The sequence below is a fragment of the Coloeus monedula genome (genome assembly GCF_965178545.1).
Source record: "Coloeus monedula genome assembly, chromosome: 7".
NCBI classification, from domain to species: domain Eukaryota; kingdom Metazoa; phylum Chordata; class Aves; order Passeriformes; family Corvidae; genus Coloeus; species Coloeus monedula.
Window position 1 is genome coordinate 14,459,977 of NC_138787.1, and position 23,406 is coordinate 14,483,382.

At 40.4% G+C, this 23,406-nt stretch overlaps 1 protein-coding gene across 1 annotated transcript; it reads right to left on the reverse strand.

Annotated features, from left to right (window-relative positions):
- Nucleotides 1-13,393: 13,393 nt before the first annotated feature.
- On the reverse strand, nt 13,394-22,964 carry ICOS (inducible T cell costimulator; the record flags this gene model as incomplete). Its single annotated transcript, XM_082284826.1, has 5 exons — nt 22,895-22,964; nt 17,261-17,299; nt 15,634-15,969; nt 14,064-14,173; nt 13,394-13,477 (listed from the first exon to the last, which is right to left on the reverse strand). The coding sequence occupies exons 1-5, from the start codon at nt 22,950-22,952 to the stop codon at nt 13,394-13,396; spliced, it is 627 nt and encodes a 208-aa protein (XP_082140952.1). The 5' UTR covers nt 22,953-22,964.
- Between the last annotated feature and the right edge of the window lie 442 nt (nt 22,965-23,406).

Below are 23,406 nucleotides of genomic sequence, written 5' to 3' on the forward strand. Positions count from 1 at the left end.
CAGCAAATAATATATGCCTTGTCCTGGTAGGAAGAAAATCCCTTGTTGGTCTCATTAGGAACTGTCACTCTGTTTTGCAGGAGCAGGTGACAACATGAGGGAGGGAAAATCTGTTAAAGGCCACAAGTTTCCCAATAGCAACTGCATCACCTTCCTAAACTAGAGGTCCCTCTTTAACTCTGTCCTTCAGTGCATGAGAATTCTCAGTGTTCTCTTTGAGATATAAGACAGCCACTGTATTGATGGGGTTGAATATATTTGTGATAGCTGCCTGGGGGAAGCTGTAGTGCCATGTTTCAGGTCTTTCAAAATATAAATGTACACTTAGCCATGTAGGAACATACCAAGGCTATGTACTGATAAGGCTCTCAATACTGTTTCCCTATCCTGAAATCTTTCTTCTCCTTTGTAAGGTTTCCTTCATCACTGATATGATCTCTTCCTGTTGAGGAATCAGGCTCTCCTCAAAATACAAACATCCTCCTAGGCAGCAATTAAGAACCCTCTTCTGCAGATCACAAGTTTTAACCCTGTTGTGCTGACACCATTCTAAAAACGCTGCTTTTCCCAAGCACCATGCTGGCAATGCCATACTATTCCTCCCTCTGTAAAGGACCAAGGTAATGAAGTTTTTTCATAATGGCAAAAACCCCTGTGGCAACAGGCTTTAGAGCCTTCAAATCCCACATCCTGTGGAGGGGGAGGGAGGAGGTTGCCTTTTTTCCAAGCGAAGAATTTGATTGATTAAGCAAAGGCCCAGAGGCTTTGTGCACACCATATCAACCTCCCCAGTGTAGACTGCTCAAGTCTACATGGTGTTTTGCCTCATGAAACTGAAATAACCCCAGGAACTGTTAAAACAGGATACTGTGAGAATATAGCTCACCAACTTTGTTCCTGTAAATCTTTTACCAAAAAGATGGCAGACATCAATCGTCCTCAAATTTGTAATGTTCTTCCCATTCTGGAATTATTGCAAAAAAAAAACAAAAAGAAAAAAAGGTAAGTATGTCCCTGTCTTCTCATAGACCCAGGATTTTAAATAATTAATTTTTCTGACTTTTTCAGGTCTTTTACTTGAAGCATAAACCAGAAATAATTATTTATATGTCATTCAGAAGATTGATGATAATAATTTATGTATGCATATGTATGTGTATATATATGCAAATTATTACATAATGAACAGAGTATTTGTTTATATATAATATAAAATAATTATTATATTTTTTCCTCATCTTCTATAACTGTAGTACACACGAGTGGCATTTATACTGAAGTTTTCAGCCATCATTCAACCCAGACCTCAGAAACCAAAACCACATACGTGTCTAAGCAGTTTTTAGAACACCAATACTGTCTGCAACTAGGACATCTCAAAGGCCACTCTGGAATGGCTGCATCTTTCTCACTCAGGCAAAGACAAGGGCATAGCAGCAATCATGTGGCTGCACATCTAGTGTTATCCACTAGCTTTTCTCACTGAGGAAATCTTTCACATCTGAGTAACATACTAAAGACCCACTGATGAAAACATTCTTGGAACACATGAGAGTGCCAAACAGAAAAACCAACCAAACAGGATCTTTATTTCATTGGGAGAAATCCATCTCAATATTGATCTGCACAGGGTTTAAAAATCATATGGTTTTACTGTGCATGGACTTTTTAACAGATTACCCTGAATCCTCACTTTTATAATTGTGCACCATCACATCTCCAGCTGACATAAGAGACACAAACATGGTTGCAAAACACAGATTATTGACTGTGTTATCCTAAGTTCACCAGGCACGCACTCTTTTTATGTGTGAAAATATTACACAGCATAGAGTCAGTAATGCCTTGCCCCCACTTTGCAGTGCTCAGGTTATTACCACAAGGATACTTGGTCCTGAATGGGGGCTTCTGCCCTGTCCTTCTTCCAGGAAGGCACCTCTGCCCTGAGAGACTCCTTGCTTTCATTGTTTCTATCTGAGGAGGAGACCCACAGGTGAAAAACCCATGCTGCAGGATGCAAGGAAATAGCCAGAATACAAAAACCCATCTCACACAAGCCTGAGTATAATTTTGGGAGACCCAAATGTATCTTGGGCCCCAGAATATATTAGGGTGCTCTGAACCCACCTGTCATTGCAGGGGGAAGGGTCTGTCATAATTTCTTATGACGGGGACATTGCCATGACAGCTGTGCTTCCACTGCTACAATGATCAGTCATATCTCAGGAGTCAGGTAACAAAGTTACCTTGTTCAGCTTTCAGCTCCGTTTGGTACTGGGATTAGGGGTGTCCGTGAGTTGGAAGAGGAAATGAGCATCAAGCCCATGGACCACAGCATTTCTAGGCAGACCTTGTTCCCCTGCTAGCAGTGCTGCATTAGCCAGATTCAGAGCTTGATTCCTGCTTTGCCTTCTGTTTGCTCCAGGTTCAGACGTCTATAGGGGTCACTGAAGTCCTTAACCATGCAGCCTGAATTCTTGCTAAGGAATTCCTTCCCAGCAGCAGTGGTGCTCCAAGTTGCCAGTATCTGAGGGGAAAGTACTGAGCTGTGACACTGGAAAGAGAAATTTGCTGCAGCTTATTTGGGATCTTTTGAATTCCCAAGGGAAGCTCACAGACTCTTTGCTGATGCGATGCAGAAGTGACTTTTTAGTTCTGCACAGTACCCACACCGTCTGCACCTGAAGTAAGTGGACTCCAGTTGCCCAGATACTCCCACCACAGTTTGTGCTTTGTGATAAACAGGTTTTGGCACACAGTTGTTTGTAGTGAATAGGCAAAGGTCAAGATCAAAGCGGGATGTTGATGCTCTATCAGCTCACACTCGCTGTGGCTTTGCAGTACACACAGAGACAGCAGCTGAGGTGACACTTCCATGGCTGTTGCCTCCCAGCCAAGTGAGCATTGCCCATTTATAGCTGGGCTAGCTCAGAGCAGGTGGAGTTCAGAAGATGGGGAAGACTTTTGTGATTTTATTTTATTTATGTTATGTGTACCGGAAGGCCTGAAAGGAAGGGTCAAGGCCTTGCTATACTTGCACAGCATAACACTTACTCAGCTGAGAAACCTCCAAACTAGATGCAGGAGACAAATCTGAAGGAACAGGAGGGGAAGAATGAAACAGAAGAGTAGAGAAATCAAAATGATTTGTGACAAGTATCATTTAGCTCCTTCGATTTTTCTTTAGAAAGAAAAGATAATATATATTTGTTTGGAAATGTGACAGACTTAGAAGGAAGTGTGCATCAATTCTATGCTCCTCAGAAACACTTCTGCATATCTGATAGATTGAATTATTTGATCATCAGCATCTCAATGTGCTTAGATAACATACAGCTTTCAAAAAGACATTTAGTTTGTAGGGGTTTTGGTTCCTGGAAGCTGTGTGGTTAATCATTCACTTAAATACTGCTATTTTTATCTTGTAATATTGAAGTTGATATTCTCAAAATACACCTAATCTTGATAAAAGATTCTGACTGTTTCTTTACCGAAGAGAATCTTGCTGAAGTTGCTGATTTTGGTCCCAGGCCATCATGAGAGGCTGTCTGGGTTTGTTGAGAAGGCAGACTGCTGGTAGCAGCATATGTTTGCCTTGAATACAATCAGGGAGAGAGTTCCATCTCCTAACAGATCTGCTTACTCTGTGCCTTTAGGCTTGTACATGTGTAGTTTCGTTATGAAAATATTTCACTTATTTCGTGTTGCTGGTAGCCCCAAAGAGCAGCAGCACACTGTGAAATGCTTTTTTGGCTGGCTGAACTTCCAAACAAGGGCTTGATTTTCCACATGTGAACTCACATTCCTGTTATTTTCTTCTACAGTTATTAGCAAACATCATTATCAGTGATGTTTTGCAGTGCTGCATAAATACCCTAAACATTGCCCTGTATATGTTCAGTGGACTCTTCTAGAATTACCAAGAGGTGCAGGTGTCAGTGGAATTGTGCTGTCAGCCCAGATCCACATGTGCAAAATCATAGACCAGCTTTTCATGCTCTTTGCATTGGTTCTCAACCCTTTTTGATTTAGAAGAGGGAACTATATCAGTCTGTGTTAAGAAAGGGGCTGGCATCAAGAGACTGTTTTCTGCCATTTTCAACCCTACGGGATTTCTTCAAAGTTTGCAACAGTCAGTTTAGTCTCAGGCTATTTACTGTGCTGAAGTCTCTTGCTGCTAGCCTGAGAAATCTGTGGAAATCTGTGGTCCTGACAAAACTTGAAGACTCAGAAAAAATTTGAAGAAAGCTGCGCCTGATGGTCCAGCCATTACACAGGACCCCAGAGAGCTGCCTGGAAGGGAAAGTCCCAGAGACCTCTAAGGACAGTAGGAGAGAGGCTTCAGTGGGAGCTTTACTGTAGCAGTGCTGGAACTAACTTGAAGAGTTGTTTGCAGTTACAAGAAACCAGAGAAAAACAGTTTGACTCTTCATTTCATTTGAGTTCATCTTACTTAAATTACCTCTGCAAATAAAGGGATTGACTTTGGCTTAAAACTTTAAGGGAACCTAATGAAAACCACAGAGCTTCATCAAGTTTTTTACTACAATGCAAGCACATCCTGAAAGCAATGTGAAATTTTCATTATTTTGATGTCAAATCAAAAGAAGCCAGATGTGGCAAAAGTATTCACAGTTTAATTGTATTTTGAGAAAATTTGACCTAAATCTCAGCCTTGGTTAAGAAGTCCAGATCATTTAACTTCTGCATAGTTTGGAGTTTTATTAAAGTTTGTCTGTACAGTTTACACTGAAATAAAGTGGCTTTGCAAAGCATTACTTGAATACAAGTTATCGACAGGAACAAGTTTGGCCCCTCCTCATCCATTTAGCCTCTTAGAATTTTCCCTTCCTCTGTCAAAGGGACCCAGTTCAGCTGACAGGCATTGAGCAAATCTTTCCTGAAGCTCAGGCAAAGGACAGTCGTCATCCGGCTTGTAGAGCAGGGCTCACCTCTTCCACCGTGCTTCCTGTATGAGCAGAGTTATGTGCAAAGCCCTTTCTTGTCTTCCTTCCCGTCAGAACTGCAGAACCATGAGCAGAGATGCCTGCAGGGGAGAAAATTAAGCATCGGTATCACAAGGTCCCAGCTGGGAATTCTGTAACCCAGAGGAGTGAGGTAGCAGAAGGAAGAGAAGGGGAAGAGAACAAGAAACACCCCCCACCCCTTCTTCTTTCTTCCTGCTACGCGTGCCTGAAACGTTACAGCTCTTTCTGCTAGCCATATCCCACTAATTCCAGGGTCTCTTTCCTGTTTCCCTCACTCACTAAAATCTTACTGCCAACCTGAATTTTGCCTGTATGAGGGGCAGTAACTGGAGTACCTCTAAACATGCTTGGTAGTTTCCTTACAGCAGTATTAGTCTGTGACACACGAGACACAGGAGACACAGGAAGCACTGGTGATGTGTAAGATACCAGACAATGATGTATAAAATGGTTGCATAAAACCCTCCCAATGTTCTAAACTTTGATAGGTGTTCCTTTGCCCTTGGCAGATATGGGCCACCATCTCTCTGCAGGCACAGAGTGTAGCCAGCATCCAGCTGCAAAATGCCTAACTAGGTGATTTATAATTGTGTCAGTAACATGTGGCTTATCCAATGAAAAGTATTTTACTGAGCATATGCCTGGGTATCAAATAACCCCTCACATGAGGGTGATTTAAATGACCTGAAACAGGCTGAAGGTTTGGTGTGGTGAGGGAGAGTATTGGAAAGAGAGAAACCTCTGTAGCCCACTAGTCACTGGCAGTCACCTGAGAAAGGCAAAGCCATAGCTCTGGTTAAAAATCTGGGTTTGGAACTTTAACCCTGAACTTCTCACACGAAGTTCATTAGCATTCCTTGGGATGCTGCAACCATTAGGCTGCAGAGCATGCTCCATCTCTTCTCCAAGTCTGTGACCCACTGCAGTGAAGTCACTGGTGAAGTGCTGTCCCCAGTCCCTCAGGATAAGACACTGCAGTACTTCAGGCAGCTGTGGCATCCTCTGCCCAAGCCAAGCAGCAGTATAGCAGGTTGTGTTGTAGTGCTAGGTTTAGTTTAGCAGGCTGCAGCTTTCCCTGAGAGCTCAGCGGAGTTGCTTAGGGCACTGCGACCATTTCCCCCTCCCGTAGTCCATTTCGCACGGCTCCGCACTCTTGCTCCGGTAACTATCAGCTTTACAGCACAGCGACGGCGAAGGAGGCGAGAAGGGTCTCCCCATGAGGGTTTCAGAGGATCTTAAATCTTACATCTTGTCCAGCGATCCTCAGAGACAGAGATACCTCGTGATGCGGGCTCAGGGACTTTTTCTCAGGTTTTTTTTCTCAGGGGCTCAGGAGCAGTACATGGGTGGAGTTGGGGTACAGAAACCAGTAGGGAGAACTTGAGGGAGTGGCCAGGGCTAGGGGCAGGGGAACGTGGCGGGGAGAAACAATGTGAAAGGCATTTAATAAATGAATCAGTGGGAAATACAACACCACAAGGTTGGAGAAGCCAGAGTGTTTCAGATCACACAGGACATCAATATCTTACAGGAGAATGAGCCATGTACTAGGTGCATGGCCTAACCATTTCTGAAAAATCCCTTTCTGACACTGAAGCCATTTATCCTGTGACAACGCTTGTGAATTGAGCTACTGGAGTATGGCTTCAGGGACCTACTGTGTATAGGCAAAGGAGTAGCATTTTTCTGCTACTGCGTTCTTAAGAAAAGATCTCTGAACAACTCGAGGTGCCACAGACCCAAGCAGGCCCTTTGTGAATGGCTCAGTTGCACTTAAATGAGTCTGAAAATTACCCTTGTTTCCCTTGCTCTAGACTCAGATTCTTTATCTGCATTTGCCAGCACCACAGAAAGCAGAGAAAGTGTACCTTAAAAATGACTAAGAAAGGATTCCATGGCCATGGTGGGATGGCCACCATTTCATGGTGGGATGCTTTGATGAGCCATCAAAGTGATCTGACTGAATGTCTGCATTTAAAAAATCTACTGCATATGTTTTATTCTGTTACCTTAGCTGTAGTAGCAATTCTCTGCTTGTTTTTCTTCACAGCTCTTGTTTTTATTGGTGTCTACTGACGAAACACCTTCTGTCACGGAAAGGGAAATGGGTCATCATTACTGGAACACAGTTCAAGTCTCTGCAAGATGCTTTGGCTAGTTCTAATTACAGAAGGAGAGCTGGGGTCTGTGTGGTGAAGGCATTTGGGTCACTTGGAGACTTTTGTTTAATAATTGTGCCTAGTGGCTGGATTTTTCTTAAAACATACAGAGGCCTCTTTTCTCACCAAATAAAACATGTGTTTTCATCGTCTTGACTGAAAAGGGTATTTCTCTTACTCAGATTTTCAGTGGAAATTATGAATCATGAGCCACTATTCAACATGGGTAGCTGTTTTCTTTAGTATGTCTATATTTTCCAGTAAAGAACATACTTTTTTTCTTTGATTTTGAAACAGAAAGATTACAAACCCAGTTAGCAGGAAGAAAAGACAGGGCCTGATTCATCTGGGTTGGATTCCTGATGCAGATGAAGCTTCTTTTAGCTTTTGAAGCTGGTGGTGGTGCTGTAGGAAATGCTTCATACCGCTTTGCCTTGACAGTGTGAAAAAGAAACAAGAAAATGCAGAAAAAGTGCTCAGCAGCAGCTCTTGCTCTGCCTTGATGTGGTTCCTTGGCCAGGCCAGACTGCTGTGGACCAGAGGGTGCCTGTCCGGCTGACAGCACAGCCCTGTCAGGGGCTAAGCAGCTCCTTCACAGATGGAAAACTGTGGGAACAGTGTTTGGGAGGACAGTGTCTCTACCAGACCCTCATACAGGGATGAAGCCCCCAGGCCAGGGACTATTTTGCTGAATAAATATATTATGTTGAAAGAGATCCTTATTCACTGGCTTCATGTTCTAATAAAAAACCCACAGCTTTTTGAGTAAAAAACATGGCTTTTTTTAGAAGCAAAGGTATTTTTTGCTCTGGAAGTATGCCTTAAAAATTGCTTATTGTAGTCTGCAGAAGGTCTGTAGTTCATAGAATTTCTGTCCAGCTAAGGTTTTGTCAATCAACTGGGTGGATGTCAGGTATTTTTCTGGAAGCTACCCACAGGCAGTGTTTGCCAACTTCTATTGCAAACGGGGACTGTGTCATGGTTGTGAGATATTGCAGCTCCCCAAATACTAAATCCTTTAATTTAATTTATCTTCCCTACACTCCTGGAACCCACACATCCCTCTAACACAGCCTCTAACACAGACAATGTCTTTAATTTCTCTTTCATGACCACTGTATAACCAAGCAGGGGCTTCTGCCAGGCCCTTCCCTGAGTTTCCCCTTTCTGCACAAGTGAGCCACTGTAAAGTCCTGCTGCTGTCAGCCCATGTCCTGGAGCACTACACTGCTGCAGGAGTGAAAATCGTGGTTGGGCTTGTGAAACACAGGAATGATGAAGAGCCAGGGCATGGAATGAGGTAGATTTCCATGGAGCTGTGGTTGGGACTGAACAGCAGAGACACAGCCAGGAGGAGGGACAGAAATGCAAGCACTGGTCTGGCTTTCAAGGATGTTGGTAGCAGGAGCTACTGAGGTATAGCTCAGTTTCATGAGAGCAGCAGGACTAAGCTCTGATTCCCTTGAGAGATTCTGTTGTCCCTTTGTCTTGTGGTCCTGGTCCTGCCCAGCTGTGTGGTAGCCCCATAGACAGGAGCATCAACACAGGCTGTTCTGCTGGCACTCAGCCAAGTCCTTAATACAACATCCATTGTTTCACTCGGGCCTAAAAGAGCCTTAATGAACAAATCCTTTTTTTGGGGGGGACGAGGTGGAGTTGTAGGTTTTGAGGGGGAGGGTTGTTGCTTTTCAAAGCGAGAATTATTCAACTGAATAGATAAAAACAAGTACCTTATATTTTGTGGATCAAAGCAGCCAGCTAATGGTCTGAGAATCCCAGTTTTGAGCTTCTTCCTCTACTATTTGGCCTCAGGAGCCTGAAAAGCCTATGCAGTGCTCTCATACTCCATAGATTATGTTCAAACTGCCACCCTTGGAAGGCAATATATTCCCTCTCGCTCTCATCAGCTGGTGCTAACATAACTTCCACTTTTCTCGGTGTTTCAGAGATTCTCTTAGAAGAACCCTAGGGCAGCAAACAAGTCTTCCTTCTCATCAGTGGAAACAGAATTCCCCCTTGTAAGTCTTTGCACGATCCAGACGTTAAATCCTGGCTTCAATTTTGAGAGATGGCAATACAATATATAAGCTGCAGTGAAACTTGCTGCTGCAGTGCATTGAGACAGGGGATGAAATATCATTGGTGATGGATTTGCCAACAGTGTACTAAAAACTGGGAAGAGTGTTGCAGGATTTAATATGTGCAAGACATTTGATATTTCAAAGTTGTTAATGTTTGCAGCTTTTAAAAATTATTATGCTTGATGTGTGCAGCAGCTAAATCTTTCTTGTTGATAATCAGAGCTGATTTATCTCTTTTTAAAAATTGATCTCAAGCCATACAAGATCTTATTACTCCCAAGAGGAATTAAATAGCTCAGGCATACTCATTTAGATGTAGTTCACCCCCTGACCTCTTATTCATATCCCCAGTTCATACCTGTCCTGTTCATTTTGCCAGAAAAGCTGTTTAATCCTCCCTATTCCTCCCTCTTCTCCAAGCAACCCCACACACTGAACTGAACTCATAATCACAGAACATAAATACAGATCTCAAACATTCATCTCTCAAGGAAATGGGAGATTTTTATGACAGTGGGTAGACTGCTATAGCCATGATGGACTGGACAACTTAGGGGACTTGGGTATATGGAGTGTCTCATTGCAGTTAAAGTCAAACGAAGGCAGAGACTTAGGTCCAGCTCCCATACAAGTAAATCTTGTATGGGCAGAAGTCCCTACTGACCAAATGGATTTATTTTTAACTAAATAATTTCAATTATCTGAATTTTGTTTTATTTTTGCTGTATTCTTCTGCATGGCAACTTACAGATTTAAATGTATAGGGAACTTCCCACATTATAAAACACTTTATGAATAATGGCGTGGGATATCTTCAGTACCAATCCTAATTTTGATTCATTTGTTTGCTTTACTCAAGTTTGGGAGTCTCTTTTCCCCAGCCTTAAATAAATGTCTTAAAGTCTGTAAGAAATATGATAGAATTTAGAAGTATTTGAACTTTGAAGTCAATGAAATACCTGCACTAAGGGAAAATGGTCCTCTTAGTGTCATTTCATTCCCTATACTAAATACTAGATATGAAATTGCAATCTTGAAGCTAATCATTAAACTCCAAGAGCATTCATACTTATGTTCATAATTCAGGTTGGGAAGATAAGCTTGCAAAATACATATCAAGGTTTGCATTTCAAACCATCTCTAGATATGCAGGTGTTCAAATTATGATATATTTATCATTTATCCTTCCTCATTAAATGGTTTTTTCCCAAAATTGGGAGTTTCCAAAAAGAGCTTTTACTTTTTGAAATGATGACCTTTTAGGATATCAGGTTTTTTGTTTAGTCTTACTGACTGTTATTTTTTATTTTATTTTAATCCTTTCTTGTCACACCGTCTATAGACTCAGTTCATGTTATTTTTACATAGTTTTTTCTTTTTTTTTTTTCTCATTCTGTCATCCTTTGTCTTCTTCTAGCTCCTTTTGATTTGGATGTATTGGAAAATGGCAGAAGGAAATTGAAAAATATCCCAGAATAATCTGGGACATTATAAGCATACTGCATAAGAGATTAAAGGAAAGGAACAAGATATGGAATAATATGAAAAAACACTTTCTCATGCAAATAAAAGGAAATAAACACATGCAAATAGTGTCATTACCTCACTGCCTAGAAACAAGTCCAAATTTTTGGGTTTCAGTTTTTTAATTTTTTTTTTTTCCTTAGTCCTTTTCCTGTTTCCCACTAAAATGCTATACAAGGATAAATTGCCCTGCACTGTCTCCCCATTGTGCTGTGGATATTATTGAGCTTAATTCTTTCACATGACAAGCATACATGCATGAACATTCTTATGGACACATAGCATAATAAAAAAAAGTTTTATTAAGAAAAAATATATCTTTTTCCAAAAAGAAAGGAGTAATGGAACCCGAGACTTCCACAAGCTTTGTTATAATGAGTATAAATCATTTATCTCTCCAGTGCAGGATATATGTATTTTGAACTGCCTTGTTCAAACCTTCATCATTTGTCCTTTATCCAGCAGCACCCCAAGGCAAACCTCAAGTTTTTCCTTCTTTCAGAAACTCTTAATTTCTTGAATTTCCTTCTCAGTCTGGTGAAAAATTCTAGGGGATAGGACTCTCCACTCTTACATAGGATCTTGCATCCAGTTCTTCTCATAGGTCGTAGATGTTAGATATATTCACCAATAATTTTCAAACACAATAATTTCATCAATTTTTTTTTAAAATGATGAGATCAATGTATTTATGGATGTACAGAGGCATGCTTAGTTTGCTGTGGAGGTCAGGTAATTTGTCAAAGAATGGTGGGAGAGAATGTAATGTGACCCAACACACCAGGGTTCCCCTCTCCATCTCTGCCTAGGAGCTGGTTATCCGAGCAGGGCTGTGCAATTGGCAATCCCCACCACATTTGGTGCTTTACTCATCTTCCTTTGCTTAATGTCACAGTTAGCAGTTTGCACCTTCTATCTGCAGTACTTCTGGGTGTCCGGGTGTTTCTTGAGGAGAACCCTGTTCTTGATGTACCAGCTTATTTCCTCCTTGTCCCCATTTGCCCCATCAAATTTGAAACCAGCCTTCTGTTTTCCAGACAAGCAGGCCATGTATCTTTCTCAATACTGTCCTCTGACCAATATTTGGGTATTTTAAAGTATTACAGAGAGGTTCAGAATCATTGTACTGCTCTGGTTCCAGCAGCCCAAAGGTCTCTGGCAAGATGTGCAGGCTGGATTCACAGCTGGTCATTTATGGTCAGAGTTTTGATGGATTTCACATGGAGCATGAAGGATTGATCATTTCGTTCATACTGAAGGTTCTGAGCAATTTGAGGCAGGTCAAGTAAACCTTAAACCCACTGGGGAAGTTGTAAAGGTCTCATGTCAAACCACAAGAGGAAGGTAATTGCAATGCAGAGTCCATGAATATACTGGCCATAGGGACTGTGTTGTGTTTGTGCTGCAAGACATCAATAGGAGAGATCGTGCCTCCTAGTTTAGGGACACATCTTGTAAGTTTGAACTGAGCTAAGGAGCAATTGCAGTCTTACAGTATATTCGTCTTGTAATATATTCCTCTGTTAGTAAAAACATTCAGGATTTAGTTAAATAAGAGGAGCCCCAAAATGTGAATGGCAAAGATGTGTTGATACCACAAATATGAAAAATGCAGATGCACATAACCTGAGGTAGTGTGTCACAGAGAAGTCTCTGCTATACTCTCTCAGGTTTTGTTCCCCTGCTAAACTAACCCTAACAAAAGGGCATGTGCAATACATGGCAGTATGGCTGTACCAAAGGATTGGCTTTGGAGGTAGTATTTTTTTGTTGTTCTCAGTGGAAAGTTTATCATAAAGGAGACTAGAAAATAAAAGTTCTCTCTGTAGCAGCACTACAGGAATCTAACATTTTCTTCAATTAAAAGCTGACATCTTTAACACGTTATCATTTCATGTCCGAGTCAGTGGATCAGGCAGGGTGCCAGTTCACAAACAAGGCTAGAGCAAAACACAACTCAGAACAGTACTACAGTGGGTGTCACATGACTGAGTACAGGGCCATCACAAGAGCTAAGGGAGGTTGGGAAAGGTGGAGAAATGCTGATTTCCCATTGTCCAGGTTCTAGTAGCTGGAAAACTCCGCTTCCAAAATTTTCACACCACAAGCAACTTATACCTAGAATAGTAATGGAGACCATATGTCTGAATCAGTCCAAATTCTGCTTCTGTTCTGTATCCAAATCTGCTTCTGTAGTAGCTTCTGTAGGGCTTAAGTAGTTAGGAAGTTCCTCATTCTCTGCAGAATATTTGCCCTTAGCCAGTAACACTCAGTAAATCTAGTGAATCACTTCACCACAGAGATTTTGCGTGCCATGCATCATCTCAAGAATCTGAACAGAACAGTTTTATACCTCTTCCTCATGCATAAGATCAGTACTTTGCACAGATGTGAAGCAGTGGCATTTCTAGGAAACAGCCCCCCGTTATGACTCAATAGGTTTCCAGAGATTTTGCTTTTAATTTTGTCTTCCTGCAACATGGCAACATGAACTCCATTAAGAAGCTATTGTAACAGTCCCACCCAGTCACCCACCCACCCAGAATCAATGGCAGAGACAGCAAGCAGTTCTTTCCCTCCCAGAGAAAGCCTTGTAACAGACACAAGCAGAGGTACAAGTACAACTAGGCTTAACACAACCTCAGATTCTTGGTTTTTTAGCTGCATTCACTGCTGCCATGGGCATGTATTCACTGTTGTACTCATGGGAGTTGGAGTTCTGATTCTGCCAACAGAGAGAAAATGCCATGAATTAAATTTGTGTTCACTTACCTTTGCCCCTCCTGCCTTTGCTCATTAAGTAGGGCAGTTATTCTGACTGTTTTCAGTGGGAACATTAAGGTCAGAATAGACAGGTCAAACTCACATAGAAAACTTGGAATAAAACAAACTGAAAATAAAAAACACACATTGCCCAAAAGAATAGCTAATGTCCATGGTCTTCCTTCTTTCCTGAGTCAAATAGTTCTTGGTTTAAGTGGTTTTGCAGCAGAACAGTGCTGGAATTGCTCCACTGATGATTATTTTCCCTTAAAGAAAACAATCAGGTGAACTGCTTAGAGCAAAAAAGTAATTTTGCTGACCTGTGCAGCATTTCTCCTCTTTCCTTTGGTTCCAAACCATTAAATCAATAAACAATTCTGTCTTAGAAAAATTAAATCTGAGCTGCTGTCATCAATTACTTGAATTCCAGTGGTAAATGAACAACTCAGTCTTTTTGTCAAAAAACCCAGCACATGCTGAGTATGTGCCTGTTCCCCACCCATGACCTTTGGAAGAAGGGTTCTGCATATTCTCATATCCTTGCTTACCTTGTTCCTTAAGCAACAGGCTACAACACAGAAGACACAGGAAATGGCAAAAATGGTCAGGCCAATAATTATCCATGACACAAGTCCTAGTGAAAAGCAGTCCTCCTTATCTGAAGATGAGGAGGCAAAAAAAAAAAAAAAAAGGCATTACTGATAATTTTCATTTTTGCCTTCAACAGATAACTTCAAATTCTTTTCCCTCTTCATATAAATAAATTAGCAAAAGTGAACTCTGAAGAAGGATTTTCCTGAGGTGAATTGCCACCTTGGAAAAGTGTATTCAGCAGGAAGCAGAAGATGGCATTTTTTCAGGAAGGGAGGTGAAGCTGTTGGTACACAGTGCTGAAAGTGTAGACTGAAAAGAAACCAAGCCAGGCTTGAGAACATGCTGAGGAAAAAAAAGAAAAAAAACAGAAAAATCCTAACCTCCAACATGGTGTTTCAGATCTGAACAAGGTTTAAGCTTATATGCAGTAAGTACTACAGGTGATTTAAAGGGCAGCCTGGTCAAAAGAAGGATAGATTTTGGCAGTCGTGTTTGGATAGGAAGGCAAGCTGAGGTACTCAAGATTACTCTTGCCCAGATCTGGGAGAAAATATGACAGGGTGTGAAACATTTAGAAAAAACTCCGAGCATCTGGCTATCCATAAAAGTGGAAATGGAAACTGCAGACAAAACCAAATGTCACAGTTTGAGTCTGAGAAGGTTTTTAAATTCAGAGAGGATTGAGAGATAACTTGACCCAACCATGTAATTGCCTTAGCATTTCAGCTTCTATCTTTCTTTATTCCTGGTGCTGGGAGAGAGAAAAAGAAAGCAAGGGAAGGACAACAGGCATGTTGCAACTGAACTGTATGGAGAACCAAGAACCGGTGTGAGTCAAACCACTATTAACTCTTTCATTTTAGTATACCGAAGAGCCACTGAATGAAAGCCAGGTCAAAATTAAAGCCTGGGCAGTTAGTCTTCTGGAGTTAGTCTAAGCCCTTCTCAGTAAATGGCCAAAAATTCTCAGCAGTCATGTATCTCTTCTGCTCTAAGAAGGCTCTAAAGCTGAAGGTCTGCTTCAGAGAGATGAACACCATCTTCTTCACACCTCAATGGCATCACAGAGTTCCGTATACCACAGCTAGTATGGATATTGACAACTGATTTTCTTTAATCCTAGGCATATGAAGATAGCTCTCAGAATGGATTTTTTTCCCACTGGCTAAACCTAATCTTAACATTTATATTCAGCAGCTTGAAAAATGGACAAGGCAAATTGCTGTTGCAGGCAAAGGTGACAGTGCAGTATTCTAGAAGCTGTAGTCAAGCTAACTTGGGTACCACCACCAATATGTAAAGCTCAGCATGGCCTGCAAAACCTGCCCAAGAAGATGAATAAATATGGAGAGGACATGCTGAGTAGTCTGCCAACACAGCTCCACTGTTACCAGCCCCCTGCTAAGTAGTTTTAAGCTGCCTGGTAATTAGCTGTGCAAACTCAAGTCACATTATTCACGGCAGCATAGCTATGCCCAACATCTACTTATCAGTAAACTGAAGTGAAGGGAGAAGTAAACTTACCTTGGATGTACAAATAGGTTTTCAGACAGCAATCTATGTAAGGAGGGGGTAAGAATATCTCCAGGCAGTAGGTATAAATGTCAATATCTTTTTTTTCCAGATTTTTAAGAATGAAAGTGGTGCTGCTTCTTGAATTCTGTGTCTGACAATAGGTGACATTACTCTTGGTGATAACTCTCTCTTCGCTCAAATGGAGTGCACAGATTTCCTTCTTTTCACTCCCTTTGAAGAGGGTCATGCTGAACTCGCTCACATTTTTGGGGTTGGGGAATGTGAAATTGAAGTTTCCATTTTCAAATTCCACCATCACCTGGGGATCAGAGACATGGGGCTGATCTGAAGACATGACAACAGTTAGTCACTCACCTAGCAGTGAAAAGAATCCTTAAAGTGCTAAGAAACTCATTTAAACAAAACAAATGAACCATGTGATTGTAATTTAAGGCATGTAGGTACTCAGAATGGTCTGGCTGTGGAAAGCAGCCCTCATGATGAGATACCAGCTCATCATTCTGGTTGTGTCAGACATTACTGATAAAATAAATGAGACCTGGCCTGTTATCATCTCTAAGGAGGTTGCTGTTAGCATTAGATCAATGACCTTGATAATATTACTTGCTACTAAAGTTAGTAAATGATAAAGTTATTAATATTACTTACAATATCAGCTACTAGATATTGTTTAAAGGCCCCCTGGACCAAACACTGTATAGACATATAATCCGTGCCTCAGTGTCAGATTGTTCTATTCACAGATAAAACAGCTGGGACAAAGATGGTGATGATGATAATAATTATCTCTGGTTTATGGTTCATGATCTGTACCCTACTGAACACGGAATTATAAAATCATTTAGATTAGAAAAGACCCTTAAGATCATCAAGTCCAAGCATTAACCTAGCATTGCCAAGCCCACAACTAAACCTAACACATCCACTTAACTTGGTGTCGTCTGCAAATTTACTGAAGATGCAGCCCTCATTGAGGTCATTGATAAAGATATTAAACAGAAATGGCCCCAAAACTGAGCCCTGAGGAACCCCACTTTTAAGAGGCCTCCAGCTGGATGTAACTCTATTCACCACCACTCTCTGGGCTTGGCCACCCAGCCAGTTTGATGATGTAGCTGAAAATTTAAAATGGGATGTGAACCCCAAGCTCCTACATAACTGCCTTAACCACAGGACCTGACTTGTCTTTGTGGCATAGATTGTGATTTGAGGCATGACAAAAAGTTTCAACCAAATTACTTAGATGGTTATAGAACCATTATCACTCAAATAATGGAAGGCATAGAGGACAAATGTCTCTCTGTGTGTGCACCCTCACGAAAGCCAGAAATCACATTTGACCTTCCCAAAATCTCTGTGAAAAACTCTCAGATGTTGTGCAACTCTCATTCTACAAACTTCTTGGAGAAGCAAAGAAAGTAAACTGACCGAAGATGTCCTGCTACCTCACAATTTGATTTTGTAAAGTCAGCAACCAATAGCACAGAAAACTCCCTCAGACAAAAATATGTTTAAATGTGCAATAAAAAAATGAGAGTTTTTTCTTCAAGGGCAGTATTTTCTGATGTAGAGAGGCACTTAAAACCATAAACCAAATTAGGCAAATGCATCTTACCTATATTTTTGCACAGGCATGATGAGCAGCTGTCAACTCCTGAAAAATACAAAATTGTTTTCTGTTTAAAATTCAAGAAGAGCAATGCAGGAACAGGGGTTGAGCCATGCAATGTTAAGATGCTGAAGCTATTTTTAAATTTGTATCATTATCCTATCTGATCCTTTCTGTGCTACACTCTAAAGTCATATGATATGATAAAATGATGAAATAAAAAATCAAAGTAGAAAGAAAATGCCCAATGCAAGAATTTATATTGATCATACATATAACATTCACAAATTCTTAAAACACCTCTGCAAAGTAATATGTGTACTTCAGAAATAGAACTGATATGAAAGTAAAACTTTCACCAAGATACTGAGGAAATCTGCCCGAAATAAAAAGCATACTTTTGATTTCTCATGAATCCTGATTTTGCAATGAGCCAGCATTATATTTTTCCCAGACCAAATTATTCATTTCCATCAAGGTTTATTCTGCTTCCCCCACTGCTTTACACTGCATCGAAGTATGTTATAATTATCTGGACAATGTTCCAATACATACAGCAAGAAAACATTCAAGCAATGCATATGGTTTAGTTCCTTTTCCAATAGCAACTTTTTCTCTCATTCTTCATAGGTGACCTTCATTCCAGAACACAGACACGTTTTTAATAATTGTTCTGGTTTTGTTTTTTAAACTGCTGCCTCCATCACCATACAGTATGGCAACACTTTGGATTGGTTAATAGTACTGGCAACACAGCACAGTCTGATAGTGTTTCATTTAGAATTTTTCTTTTTGCAGTGCCCTAAAATTAAATGTTCAGATAAGTAGACAGACAAACAGAAAAAAACTCTATCTGCTTTTCCTGTTTTCTGGTAGCCTGAGTAAGTTCTTCAGATGCTGCTTGGAATGAAATGTACCTACAACAGGATTTTATGATGCTAAGGAAATACAGGGCAAATACTTAGAGACTTTGATGCACTATCCTATTCTTGTTACTGCTACATGGTAGTCTAGATCCACACAGAGTAGATCCCCAGCTGTGCCAGGTATTGCACGGCTTGCATAACATAAATAATCTTTTTTTTCCAAGACACCTGTTATCTTTGACATTTGGCCTGTATGGGCACAGAAACATAGGATCATTCTCTTTTGGGTACCTTTGTATGATCTCAACTCTTTCAATCTTTTAGTGTTCATGCTTTTTCCTTCTTTGAATTCTGGCTCCCCAGTTACTGCCATTGGCAAGGGCATTTAAATGAATGATACTCATTTAAAATATTTTTAGCGTGACACAGAAGCTAATGGATTTCTGGAAGACACTTTGCGATGCTCAGAGAGCAATAGAAACTGTTATCCCTTCTTGATTGATTTACCATTTTCCTAGTTATCAAATTCTTCCTGGTTTACTGTGCACAGTCAGCGCCCTTATCTAATTCAGTGACAGTTCTAATATCTGTACTTCTCTCAGGACTATTACTTAAGTGTATGATAACAGACAAGGTATTTAGCATCTTCTGTGAAGATAAGGCAGAGAAAACACACAACTGGTGTGAAGACAAGGCAGAGAAATCATACAACTTGCCAAGCCACAGTGGAATACAGCTCTAGAACCACTGAAGGAACAGACAGAAAGTGCAAACCCTTAAAATGTTATACAGTTTGAAAAGCTGAAAGCAAAGGTCAAACAAAGAAATAATTCTTAATTACTTATACGTTGCATGATGAAAGAAAACAGTTGCTATGAGAACAGCATTTGAGATAAAGGTCATTTAAAATGCTCTGTAGTTTGACATCTGTAGTTTGGTAACACATACCTTAAAAATTAGGCCAAACAGCCAACAAATTATTTAGGGAATGGAAGAAAAAAACACACGTACAGCAGAAGCTAGGGAGCAAGATGAATGCATAAGGTAATCTGATACTTTTAAGAGGCATCTGCCTGGAGCTGAAACCTCTACATTTGTCACTGGTCATCTGAGAGGAAAGGCAGATGCTGACTCTGTCAGGGCAGCTACACAGCCAAGTAGTGCCATATTCCTTCGATGTCCCAGAGGAGCCTGGGACAACCCTACTCTGAGCACTAAAGTATCAACTTCAAATTTGTTTTCTCTGTCTCTGAGAGTAGTTCAATTTGACTGTTAGCTAATGAAATTGCCCTTTCATACCATGTGGGTTAAAATGTTTGTCACAGATCGTGATTTTAATCCTTGTTTTTAATGGAAAAGGGCAGAGAGAGGTCATTAAGCATTTAGTTCATGTGACCTTGTGGCAAGCTGAAAGATTGTTTTGTATTCTCTCCAACCCAGAAGCCTAAAATGCCTGTTTTCAAGAAAGACTCAGTAATATATTTCTCTGAATGAGCATTTTGGTTAATGCAATGCAATTAGTATTCCTCTGAAACAAGCGCCCGTGTAGAAGAGTGTGCTTAGCATAGGATAAAGGTGGCACATTTTAGAATTAGATTAACAGTGCCTGAGATTAAAACACAAAATTGTCCACATGGATGACCACAATGGGTGAGAGCTGATATAAATTTCCAGCTCACTAGCTATTCCACATCAGCTCCTAATTTAAATGCACTTGCTGAATACTAAAAAGTTGCTCATTCCCCCTCCCTGTGCCTAACTGCTGATCTGCTGTGCCCATTTGTACTCGTTCATTCCTAGGGTAATCATGTGGACCTGTAGCACTCTGTTGTTAATGGCCAGACACATTTGGGATGTTTCTTGCCAAGCTCCAGTCAGAATGCATGTACATTTAGTGGGATGTGAGATAGGAAAGTGGGGTTTAAACATCCAATAATATTGAGAGATTCACTGACTAATTCTCCCTAATTCTACATCAAAAATATGTGAATAAAAGTCTACATTATGGTATTGCTGAAATTGAACAGAAGATTTCCACTGGTTCAGCAGTAAAAATGCTTAGATGTGGCTGTAAGATTCTGTTTTGTTATTTTTCATAGAAGAGATAATTCAATTGCATACAAAGGTTTGAGACAAGAGGAAACAAATCTTTAGTTTCTTTCCTAGCAGTGTCACAATGTGGAGTTGCATGGAGTTGTTCCTGGCTCACCTGGTGTGAAGCAGAGTGCCAAGACAAATATTGCGGTTTAGATATAAATCTAAGAGATTACCATGTGTATGAAAGTTACATCTTGTTATGTTAAACTCTGAAGGAGAGTGTGTGTACATTCGTGTGTAAGTGTATTTACAGTTACGTACATTTCCGTCTCAATTTCATCTTCAGGGCAGCAGGAAAGACTTTTGGCAGAAGTTTGGGAATTTCAATGGTAGTGTGCTTGGATACCAAGGACAATGGAAAATGTGTTGTTTTCATTTTAATGGGATTGTAATTTTGAGCTTTCTAGTAGCTCTTTGGCAGACAGAGCACTATTTGAAAACATCACCAATCCGTTACGCATTTTGGTCCTAACAGAAGTGTAGAAACCACTTTCAATCACTTTTCAACTTGGGGTTTAGGGTAGGAGAACATAATACTGTTACTTGGTTTTCTTGCTGTTTATATTATCTGCCCCAGCTCTCAGAAAACTAACTAGCTGATAAAAAGAACAAGCGTAATTTCACTTGTGTGTGTTTGCCTTTGAAAATGAGCAAGGAAATTGCAGGCTCCACCTTTACAACAAACACATTTGTTTTGTTAATACTAAATGTATAATGAAACTACATACAGTTTTTAAGTTGCTATAGTTTTGACCCTTCAAGCCACTCTGAAAGATGACACTGTCAATTTAGTGTCAGTAGTCATATGCCTAAAACTAACATGTTTCTATCTTTCAAGAATCCAGGATTAAGGAGGAAAGAGTGCTTCAGGGCAAAGCTAGAATTATTCTAGGAAGCCATCTTTAATCTGAATTATTTCTATGGTATAATTTATGTTGAGAAATACCGAAATTCTTATAAAATATACCATGGAAACAACAGCCAGTGTTGATAACATTTCAGAAGCCCTTCTAAGAATTTACCGTGGTTTTCTCCTGTATTGACAACAGGAGATCTGTGGGTGAAGAGTGCTTTGCAAATGTTGGTGTGCAAAAGCTCATGTGCAACGTTTCATAGCAAGGGCCACAAGTGCTATGGAATCCTGCCTACAGCTCTGTACTCCAGAATCCCATTGCCCGTGTTTCTCTGCAGGCAACAGAGAGGCTCCCTGCTCTTATGAACAATTTCTTTATCACAATTGGGTTCTCAAATCATAATGCACACATGCACACATATGTATCACTGCCTGTGACCTATTTACAGCCATAGGTCACAAGTTATGCTGAGAACACTGTACGACAAAAAACATGAGAGGTACCATTTCTTCTTACAGGCAGTCTCTTTCTCTTGTCATCTCCTTTCCCCAGTCCCCTGCCCCAATTCTATCCTCCATATTTGAAGGAAGGGAGAAAGAAGGGAGAAATGGTGGTATCAGATGGAACAATTTGCACCCTTGAAATTACAGCTTATTTCTTCCCACAAGGAAGGGCCTTCTAGATAGCTTCAGCCATGTGTAGAAGCATGCTGGTCAGGTATTCATGCTAAATTGACTAGGTGAGAAGTATGGAACCAAACTGAAAGGATTTTTTGTTAGTAGATTTAAGAACAACATTGCAAGGAGAACTCCCTTTAGAGGAGTGATTTCAGAGAAACTGATTAAGATTACTCTTTCCTGTGATTTCCCCCACCTTTTCATTCTATCTGAAAACTCAGTATACTATCCATATATTAGTTAGCCTTCAAAAAGGTATCTGCATTACCTAAAGAGCTGAAAACTAGATTTTATTGATTGAAAAGCTTATGTTCTTTATGTATGAAAGAAGCATTTAATAGCCTTTGGCATGACCTTCAAAGGACCATATTTAGATGGTTTTTAGCAACTGTGCACACTAAATCTCAGCTCTTACTTATATGATGCATCATAACAAATCCTTGGACAGAATATTTATGGAAAAAAAAGACTTTTTAATCAGTTATTATCTGTATTTCCATCCTGATCCATTAATATGTGGGTTTCAGAGAGGTAACAGATAAAGTTGTGATATTTTACTTTGCATAGCTCATATAAAGCACTGAATCTTGTTCAATCTACACCCATGTTTATGGCTGGACTGAGATTGGTGCTGTCACCTTCTCAAACACAGCACAGGAATGCCATGCTTCCTCTTAAGTCTGTGTTTCAAGCCTGCACCAAAATGATCTCATCTAGTTTTCCGTGCCATATACATTTTTCCTTATATAAAAATTCCCTGCCCAAACGAGAGCCGGTTTAATGTCGATAACATGGTTTCTCTTATTATTCACCATCATGCTGCTATGAGATCTTATATCCACCAAGGGAAGCTGGCTGGAACACTACAATCTAAACAGCTAAAGGGTAACACTGAGCAGATGAGCTAAAGACCATAAACAATGAGAACTTGTACTTTTTAGTTTCAGAGCAAATGCCCTATGCTGGCAGGAGTCCTCTTCCCCCCAGCTCTAGTGATATTAAAGTTGAGAGCAGTCTTTTTGCAGCTGTTACCTTTATTCCTCTAACCCCTTGCTTTCATGCCTCATTTACTGTCTCCCATCATTTGCTAAGTTATATTCTATAGAGACACCTACTGCAAGGAGAATAACCCAAAATGTTACTCACCGTACAGGGCTTCAAACTGGAAGAAGAGGACACAGAAAGTTACAGCAACTGCCTTCATGCCTGCCTGACACAGAGGTATCAGCCTTCTGTCTACTGTGAAGATGGGGAAGAACACATGGGTAGAAAAGGAAGTGGTTTGTGGGCTCTGGGAAAAATTGTCAGATAATCAGAATGACTTGTTAACTTAACATTGATCCCCTGACTACATTATAGCTATGTCAGCATCAGCTGTTACTCACACCTGTGAGGTTTAATGCTGTATTTTTTTTTCCTAATGGTTTGCTGTCACAGACAGGAGGATGAAAGATTTTCTGATGTTACTTTTGATGTTCACTTTGCAAAGACTGTTTCTGGTAAAGTGTATCACGAGAGAGGCTGCAGTCATCTACAGCAGACTTCTGCAGCTGGCCCATGGGCAGCAACTAGTATTAACTTACAGTACATACATATTTGTAACTGGCAACCTAGTTTCTTCCCACCAGTTTCAACTGGTTTTATGTAACTTATGGTCT